Source organism: Anopheles aquasalis, chromosome 3 (assembly GCF_943734665.1).
Source record: "Anopheles aquasalis chromosome 3, idAnoAquaMG_Q_19, whole genome shotgun sequence".
Taxonomy (NCBI): Eukaryota; Metazoa; Arthropoda; class Insecta; order Diptera; family Culicidae; genus Anopheles; species Anopheles aquasalis.
Genome location: NC_064878.1, coordinates 19555547 through 19565657, shown reverse-complemented (window position 1 = coordinate 19565657; position 10111 = coordinate 19555547). Strand labels below are relative to the sequence as shown.

General features: G+C 48.9%; 1 protein-coding gene across 1 annotated transcript in view; it reads left to right on the top strand.

Moving 5' to 3' along the window:
• Positions 1-357: 357 nt before the first annotated feature.
• Positions 358-10111, top strand: part of LOC126578856 (uncharacterized) — a 172931-nt gene continuing 163177 nt past the window's right edge. The window contains exons 1-2 of the mRNA XM_050241808.1: positions 358-2773; positions 4989-6202. Of these exons, the coding sequence (XP_050097765.1) occupies positions 510-2773; positions 4989-6202 (3478 nt within the window). The 5' untranslated portion in view covers positions 358-509. The remainder of the gene's footprint in view (positions 2774-4988; positions 6203-10111) is intronic.

The following is a 10111-nucleotide window of genomic DNA, read 5'->3' as shown; positions in this document are numbered from 1 at the left end:
TTGAATTCGAACTCATTAATAAATAACCTAAAAAGCCGCTTTGCTAGCAAAGACTATTTAATGCAAATGCATAACAAACAACAAACAGCGGACCAAAAAAAAATGCGCTCGCTAACCACATCTCACACCTACTGGCCGGCTTGATATTAATCTGTTTCGTTTCTCGTTCTCTCGCCTTTCTTGCAGATAACACCATCGCGAAGGGAGGCACGCGAAGGTGTCGCGCATTACCGCTTCAGCGCGTCTCTCTTGGAAGCGACTGCGTTATGGTTGCATGCCGGTCGGTGGCCCGCACCAAGCCACACTTTGTCGCCGCCGTCCGCCGTCCGCGACTTCCCTCTCGATAACTGCCCTGGCTGGCAAGTGAATCGGAACGGAACGGCCAGCCTCCAGATAGCACCGAGACGAGACTTTTTTTTCTAGCGAGCGATCGAGGAGCGACGAGCGGATAGAGAGAGGGGAAAATTTCGGTTCCACGTAACACCGGGGACGGGTAACCGAAAGCGAAAATGGAGAAATATGTAACCGTCGTTTCGGTCGATGATCATCTGCAGACACCAGCAACGCAGACGCCCACGACGCAGACCCAGACGGCCAGCAGTAACGGAGGTGCCAGTTCAGCAGCAGCGGCGGGACCACTCAACGGTAACCTTGAATCAGGCAAACGAACGAACCAGGAACCGATCCGAATGGACCACAGGCCACTGGAGGACTCACAGTTCGTGACCGTGCTGTCGATCAATCCGGGTGCGGATGGAGGAGCGGACAGCGGCACCGAAGAAACGAACGCCCCGGAAATGGTGCTCGTCTATCGGTTACCGGGTGAACGACTTGGCTTTGGACTCAAGTTCCAAGGTGGCACCAGGAGTAACGAAAAGATCCAACGTTTGTTCATTCAATCCTGCGCCGAGAACAGTCCTGCGTCGCGTGTCCTCGCTAGCTGGGGCCATCTGAGGGAAGGGGACGAGATCCTGGAAATCGACGGAGTGAGCGTGACGCGAATGACGCGCATCGAGTGTGTCAAGTGTCTCAAAGACAGTAACGTGGCGATCAAACTGTTGGTGCGGAATGGTGAGGGAAAGGTGCAGAACTTTTTCCCCGAAGGAGGTGCCGGATCATCCGCGGGGTTAGAGAATGTTGGCGGGGAATTGCCAGAGCGGAAAAGTGCCCCACCACCACCGCCACCCGTTCCACCGAGGAAACTCAACAAACGGAAGGCGGTCACCACGGGGACGACGGAGCAAACGACACCGAATGGTGGCCAGAAGGAGGAGAAACAATCCTCGGGGGCCACCGGGACAGAACTGGCCACCAGTGGACCTCCACCACCACCACCGGATGCAGAATCGTACAGCAATCTGTTCGCCGATGACATTAGCGATCTGATCTCGGAATCGGACGATACGGCCAGCACCATCTCGACGGTGGTGGACAAGTTTTCCATCTGTTCCAGCCTGTCGTCGGAGGACTATACGATCCCCTCGAACGGGGCCGGTCCAATGGGTATGGGACCGAGTTTGGAGTTGGCCAAAGCGCTCAAACCGTTCACGTTGCTCGAGCAGGAGTTCAATCTGGAGAGTAAGTTCGAACCGACCAACTTGTTTACATTCAAGCCACCGGTGCCACAAGTGCCAGCCAGTTCCGTGGCCACAAAGACGTCCACGCCGGCCAGCAATAACGTGCTACAGTTGGAAGTGGCCGGTGGAACTGGAGGAGAGTACGAAAATGTCACGATTATGAAGGTGGATGAGAACAGGAACTACGAGAATGTGGCCATTCCGTCGTACGGCCCGTACGAGAACGTTACAATCCAGACGGTGCAACCGTACGAGAATATGGTGCTGAACCGTGGTGCCACTAACCGACCACGACGATTGTCGGTGGCAGAAAAGGACGCGGAACCAGAGCAAACCAGTTCCGGTGGCGGTGGTGTGTACGAACAGATGGATTTGAAGGCGCAAGTTCCCCCTCGGCCACTGCCAAGGCAGGGCTCAACGGGCAGCGCCATCGTTGAGCCGAAGAAACGGGCACCGATTCCGGTTCCCATTCCGATCGTCGTTCCACCGCCACGCCAGAAACCCACGGTTCCTTCGATGGATGGCGCTGTGGCGAGTGTCGCTCCTCTCGGTCCGGAGTACAATACGATCCAGAGTTGGCTGCAGGAAGCCACGGAAGTGATTCACGAGTGTGCGCTAGTGCCGACGGATGCACCGACCACCGTCAGCGTCAGCGAGGACAAGATAAAACCCAGTGCGGATGTTGGTTCGGCCACCGATCTGTTACCCCGGTTGATCGATTTCCATCCGAAGGTGTCCATCCCGCTGAAGGCACTCGAGGGCGATGCGATGGACATTGTGGCACCGCCAACATCCCCCAAAGTGGCCAGACGGTTCGATGGGGTGGAGCAGACCGGAGCACCGGAACCGGAGATGATCGTACGGAAGTGTATTAAGATCATTTCGAGTGAGGATCACACGTACATCGAGAGCAGCTCGAGCGATGAGGATGATGATGAGAAGCTGTACGGGCGTCGATCGCGGTCGGAGGATGAGGACGATCGGAGCAGTGTGTTGTCGCGGGAGGCAACCACCCCGGAGCAGTTCCTCAGTGGCGATGGGTTCAGTGATGAGGATGGTGAGAAGCTCGGACCACCGGAGATCGTGTCCGGTGGACCGTCCGAGGCGTACTTTAACTTCCCCTGGACCTCGAACCTGCTGCCACCGATCGGCGAGGTGGAGGAGGAGTTTTCCTCGCTGGAACATCAGCATAATGGGTAGGTAGAGAGGGGGCAAGGGGGCAATTTTGTTGGTTTTTCTTTGGATGGATTGGATTTGGATTGGTGGATAGATTATAAGTTTATCCAAGTAGCTCCGTCGAGTTTTTGTTGGTATTCCTATTTTTCGATTTTTGGCAGACTTTTGAAGTGGAAAAAGTGAGCATCATTTTGCCATTTTGCCTAAAAACACGATTTTTAAAGATTTGTTAAAAAAAAACTATCAACAATTTTTATGAAATCTCGACGGGGCCACCTAGATAAACTTATAATCTATCAAAAGAATATTGATTTGTATTTTTCTGATGACCCATCACGCAGCTACGATGGGCACCGCAAAAAGTATCTTTTCGAAGACACGACTGCCTAAATTTGATGCGATGGATGAAGTTTTTAATATATCTTCTCAAAATTGAAACCAAATATTCTTCAAAAGTTGTGGTTTAATGTGACATTTACTTGAATAAATTAAGTAAAATAGTTTCTGTACAAAAAATCGTCAAAAACGGGCCTTTTTTCCGTGCCCGGCGAATGATGTGCAAGAGGAGGAGGAGGAGGAGGAGAATGAGGAGGAGGAGGAGGAGCGGGGAACTCCGAAATTTTCGAGTAGTCTTGAAACTGCTCGAAAAGTCACAACATTTCGAGCACCCAGAATAGCTTAAAAGCTGTAGCTCAAAGCCTGCAAACTAGCCGAGACATTACCCCGCTCGAAATGTTGTGACTTTTCGAGCAGTCTCAAGACTACTCGAAAATTTCGGAGTTCCCCGCTCCTCTCCTTCCTCCACCTTCGCATCCTTCACCGGGCACGGAAAAAAGGACCCGTTTTTGATGATTTTTTGTACAGAAACTATTTTATTTAATTTATTCAAGTAAATGTCACATTAAACTACAACTTTTGAAGAATATTTCGTTCATCGTCGCCGCTTGAAAGCGCGACGGACTTGGATCAAATCCGAACTCGGCACCGCGATTTGATGCACATTTTTTCGCATAATTGTCGCACTTTTTGAATAAAGAAATGCATCTAATAGCCGTTTGATAATGGTAGAACGTCTCACGAATTAATTTGATCCTATTTTCATTCAACTTTGGCCGTTTTTCCTGTTGGATCGCAACTGTTCGCATTCAAAGGAACAGTCGGTAGAACATACATTTTCCCACGTTTCTAGCCTCGTCCCTTTGTCAAACAAGTGTGGAAGATTTACATGCACAAATGTTACACTTTTTGCTTTACTATGCAAGTGCATTTACCTGCATTCATGCCACGAAGCGACGAAGAATAGAACTATCTTTCTCAACATAAAATAAACTGGAATGATGATCGCTTTTCCTCACCGTTTTTCACGGTTGTAATCAGGCAGAATGATCGTCCCATCTTCTCCACAAAGGTGCCGCAGATGTTGCCAATAAAGCACACAGATCAGCACGCTACGAAAACCGTGAAAGAAAATATTATCGCCGGCTGAACTAAGCGGTGATAAAAATGCAGCGCAATCGCCCACGCCACGCCAGCACAAAAGGATGCGCGTGTCCCTTGCGAGGGCGAGAGAAGAGGGAGGGGTGAATATGTTTAACCCTCCCACCCGGGATTGGGTACCAGGGTACCCTTGCACGATTCGACATTTGCTTATTGAAGTGTACTGTCCATCGCGAAAAAGTCTCATATCTGGTGAATGAATACAAAAAAAGAAATTCAATCATCGCAAATCGGAGAAAAAGTATTTTATCATGTACTTTGTTGCTGTACAGCTAACCCATGTACAACTGGTTCAAGGCGATACATATCTAACAGTGTATACAGCAAAATTTACAGAATTAAAAAAAAAGTATAGAAAGTAAAGCGAATGAATCAAACAACGCTTTAGAAACGAGATCTCATTAAGAAGTTTGTACCGTAGGAACATTGAAAGATCAGAACATCACAATAAGCACTGCAGCTTTTAATCTATTGCTCTTATAATTTCGATCACCTTTGCTCTGAACGAATATCACTAAATTTACCTCCCGCCTCATCTCATGAACACACCACTGCAATTTTCGTATGTTTGTTTTTATCTCCGCTCCGCATACAATCAGCAAATCATTCAAGGCTGATTGGCGATAGATATCGATTTGGCTAGTTTATCACATATCATGGTAGTGATCACACCGGTACGACAAGCTCTTACATGTTTTCCTTTCTTCTTCTCTCTTCCCTTCTCCACGGTATCGGCAGCCCGATAGTTATAATCGATACGGCCGACGAAACCGTTATCAACGATACGAACAACAACCAGCAGCGCGAACGCAAGAAACCCATCGGTGACGGTGACGCGTTGAGCGCGTTGGTGACCACCAGGCGACCACACCTCACGAACGGTTCCGCGTCCGCGAAAATAGTCACCGGAGCAGCACCGGCCGGTACGGCCGCGGATGTTACGATCATGACACTGACGCTGGCTGACAGAGTGCAAGGAAGCGATCAACAGCCACCGACGCTAGAAGCAACCGGAGATCAGACATTCCAAGTACAGCAGCCAGTGGAGGAAGAAAAGAAGGAAGTGGCCAGCCCGGGAGATGAAAGCGACGTAATCAGCGCAGTGCACGCCACTGATAAGGCGGGCGAGATTTGTGTCACCGATGGATCACCGTCTGGCCCAGGCCAGACCACCTGTCAGCCGACTGTCGAGAGCGAAGATACCGCCGATCGTGGTACAGCAGTGATGGCACAGCATCCGGTGGATCCGGTGGTGGAGCAGCTGCGTGAGGAGCAGCTGGAAGCATCCAAAACCGCCACAAACGAACCGACAAGTGGAGATGAGGAGAAGGACGAGGGACCCAGGAAGGCAACTAAGGCCCCCGAAACGACGAGCGAACCAGTGGACAACCACCAGGAGCCAAAAGAAGCGCAGGAAGAGGAAGTGAAGGTTGTGGCCACGCGAAAGCACAGCGTGGACATTCGGGAGCAGGAGGAACGTTCCCAGATTGAGGCGATTTGCGGTGACGTAGACATCGTCGTAGGCGATACCGTGGAGAGTGACTTCGAGGAGCTGGTCCGGGCGCAGATCGAACCGCTGGACGACGTCGACGTCGCGGACAGTACGGAGCAGATACAACAGATTCATGAGCGAATCATTGTTGGCATTGAGCGCGCTGTTAGTGACGACGGTGACCATGTGGATGTTGATCATGATGATGCTGATGTTGTTGGTGGTGATGGTGATAGTGAAGCAAGTGGCGCAAATGCAGCCACGAGTGCTAGTGTGGAAGAGACGAAAGTTGCGATGGATGCTGCTGATGATAGTGACGAGCGACCAAACTCCACCGTGGAGCAAGAAGTTGCACCTGAAGTCGCATCGTCAGTTTCTAACGTTGCCGTAGCGGATCAGAACTCGGAAGTCCACGAAGTAGCAGCAGCAGCAGCCACCGAAGAGGATCCCAGTGAACAAGGTAAGTCCCCGGGATGGGTTGTGGTCGGTGCATCGTTAGTGCAGGGGAAGGTGTGTTATTATTCAAAGTTACCTCTCTTATCGCAATCCATTACACAAACAAAACTTACTAGCAAACCGACCGCGACCAGGGTGTCGGCACATACGTTTGAATTCGGTGCCTGGTCGCGCTTGGCCGGGGCGTACCAGCTGGCGTGGCGATAAGATAAGAAGCAATTAAACAAAAAGATATTATTCCGCACCGGTGCCCGGAATCTGGCCTCCTCGGTGCTGGCGATGGTGGTTGTGGCGAAGTTCGCGCTGCATTTTATCTCCCTGTATGAGCTCACCATCAGGAATGGATGTAGCAGCGTCACGGATACACGTAACCGGATGGTCAAGGTTGGTCGCAAGGTCGAGTGCAATTGCACCACGGCATTCCGGAGGCGCTCGCGGGATGCATTTCCATGGAGCGATCGGAAGAAAGGCAATGGGGGGAGAGACGTGTGCAATTGCAGCAACTCGATGCAAACCATTTGCCATTTGATACAATTTGTGCCATGCCAATATAGAAGCGAGATAGCAAAACGTCTCTCTCGTTAAACGCTCTCGTTTGCTAAATTGGTTTGTTTAGATTCAAGACGATTCCACGATGACCTCCACCGTAATGAGAATTGCACTGTACCGGAGAGATGGTTATTGATGTGATAACCAAGAGGACAACCGGGCCATGGACCTGGGCTGCACATGAGGCGACACATGCAGCTCGATAACGACGTGATCGAATTGGAATCCCTTGGGTCGAATGGGAATGCGTCCTGGCACCTCGCAGTTCGATTGGTTGGTTGGAGGACATTTGCGTTGAAAACAATTGGACACATTATCACCTACCTGTTAGCAACCAATTGAATGCTATTACGCAGAGAGATCACAGAGTCAACAGAGTGTTATGAGTGCAAAAATAATATGAACGGATTCCTAGATGCATCAAAATTACATGAAACATGCTACATAGTCTGTCGCAAGTACACGGAACTTTTTCAATAAACTCGTTTCTGGTAGCGACACCTTAGTGTGGGTATTTTTGTTTGAAAGGTACATCTTTTAAGGACTTTCAGTAAAAATATCATGCTCATTGGTTCGATGGAATTAAAGTTATGCGCCCAAAAATGACAGCATGTTTGGGTCGTTGGTACAAAATTGATCATGAAAAAAAATCAGGTTTAGCTTTTAAACTCGGTAAAACGTTGACCTAATTGATGTAACAAGTTTGTGGTGATGATTTTCTATTCATCGCATTTACCCTACATATCGTGAAGAAGGATGCAGGCGCTTGTTGCATGATAATGCATCGTCTCATCCACGTTTATCACTGTTTTTTTGACCAAAAATAACATTTTATCGATCAATCATTAGTCGTAATTACCTGATCTGATGCTCTGCGAGTTTTATCTGCTCGGTAAACTTCATTTACCGATGAAAGGACAACGTTAGGCTGTCACTTTGGTAGTTCAGAAGGCTTGTACCGACCTCTCAAACATACTGTCGTTTTAGGCAAAAAAGAATTGCTTCTAGTGGACCAAATGTCATGAAATTTTGATTAAAAGTGCTTCAAGCATATCCCTTTTAAACAAAAATACCCACATGAAAGTGTCGCGACTAGAAATGTTTTTATTGAAAAAGTGCTGTTTGCTTTGCGACAGACCATGCATTAAGCCCTACAGACAAACTATAATGAAAAGGGTAAGGATTTAAAATGGACTCGCAAATCAATCTTTATATTGACCTGCAGCCCGAAACAGTTATGTATCAAGTTTCCAATACCACTATAGCAGGGTATTACTGCAACTATAAGTATTTCTCCTGTTTATTTATTGAATCCCCTCAAATTGGACTGGACATAAATATTGAGTTCTTTTCATCTGTCAGTTTTCTACATAAAAACTTGTTAGTAGAAGTAGTTAGAGAACTCGTCCCTTGATTTTGCTTCAAATTGTAAGGGGAACAAATCTCATGTTCTCAGAGTATTACATTTTGGCGGGCTACTATCCTAATTATCGATCGTATTCTTAGCATTTAAACAGCGTGTTTTTACTTGTTACATCATACTTCTTCACAGGAACCAAGTACCTTTAGACTAACAGGCTGCATCGAGTTCCAAATCCTTCTTTTAGTCTCAGTTACTATTAGTAGTTGACGTTGTGGTTATTGAATGTTCTGGTCATTGTTTGGCAATTGCTCTGTAGATTCATAAGCTATATTTATACAAAAAATAGAGATTTAAAATCACTTACACAAACTACAAGACGAGATAGATCTGCATCTTGTAAACACGACTTGCCTTCCTTTTTTCAAACAGACAATAATCTGACCTTTGGGGTGATTAACAAATAAACTAGCTAATGATGTCATTAAATTAATAACATAATATTAGTATTGTGGTACGCACTACTCCACTAGTAACAGATTCACAACTAAACAGCCGTCGAGATAAGCTACAGTCCACATCACATTGCTGACGACAAAATGCCATCACCAGGTGACCAAAGACACCAAAGCGGCACAGAGACGAGCGCCTCTTTATCTCCCAAAACCCTACACCCAACAACACAACTCCCATCAATATACAAACGGCTGGCCAGCCCGTGGCTCACAATTTACGGATAATGATCACGCAAATCCGTGCCGGACTCGGCGAGCAAAACAGTGACACTAGATACCAGACCACGGACCTAGACGCACGGCACACGCCTCGTTGAATCACGCGTCAACGTCTTTAGCGCTTTGGTCGTGTGATCAGGATCAGCCCGCCTTTGGCCTACCCCCCAGAACCCTGGCACACGGACGAAAATGTCAAATCGTGTGCTTCCTCCGCACCACCACGTTGCCCGCGAGTGTCGCTCTGGATCCAATTTTGCACCGACACAATCCCCAGGCCAGCATGTGTATGAAGGTGCGGTGGCCCCTGGAAGTGGCAATTAAAGTTTTTGACATTTGATAAATATGACCCAAGCCACCGAGCAGCCGGTGGTCGGTGAAAAATGGTGAATGGAAAAATCGTTTTTCATACATTCATGCTCTTGCTCCCTTTCGTACTCCTCTCGGTCTCCCCAGTCAGTTCCCAGTCGCTAAGTGGCTCACTGAGCTGTTTGCAATGGGTTGAATTGGGGAGCCGGCGGGGAGGAAAACATGTTCCTCGCTGGTTATTTACCCATCGCCCATACTAAAAGGACCATGGAGCAACAGAAGCAGCTTAAGACTTAGCAATAGCTAAGCGTCGAGGAGCCGAGAAGCGCCCTTTACTCCGTGAGATGCGAAAGAGGGGAAGGGGAAGAAAGAGTTGCGAGGAACGGTGCTGTCTCATCCGCGGTTCGCTTAACAATGATTGTGCGGCGGCACCCACATCACAGCATCAGCATCAGTGCTCCGGCTCCGGCTCTGGATTTGATGGCCAGCAGCTTCCGGATCCTCCGGCTCCACGCGAACGTGTGCGTCCCAGCCCTAGAGCTGACGCTCGAGGGACAATTAGGTTGGCAAACGGTTCCTTTTGGCGTCGTCGTCGTTGTCGGACGTGTCGTGGGATGTGGATTTCAAACACACGCCCTCTAGACGCCCGCCTTAACGTCACACCACGAGTGACGCACGTACCCTGGACTCTGCTGAGGACTTAACGCGGAAGGAAAAGGAATTAAATGGGCGCGCTCTCTCTCTCTCCCGCCCGCTCTCTGTGGCCGCGGTTCGCGAAAGTGACATGTGGGTTCCGTCCATCGTGTGGTGTCGGGCCCTGGATTCCGTTTTTCTCGCCGGTTTCTCTTCTTCCTGGGAGTTCTTCTTCTTGGGGTTCCTTTCTAGCACGCACGTCCAGGCGCACGTCACGTCAGATGCTCGATATGTACATTCGCACGTCAGTTTGGCTTAGGAGAAGGAGAAG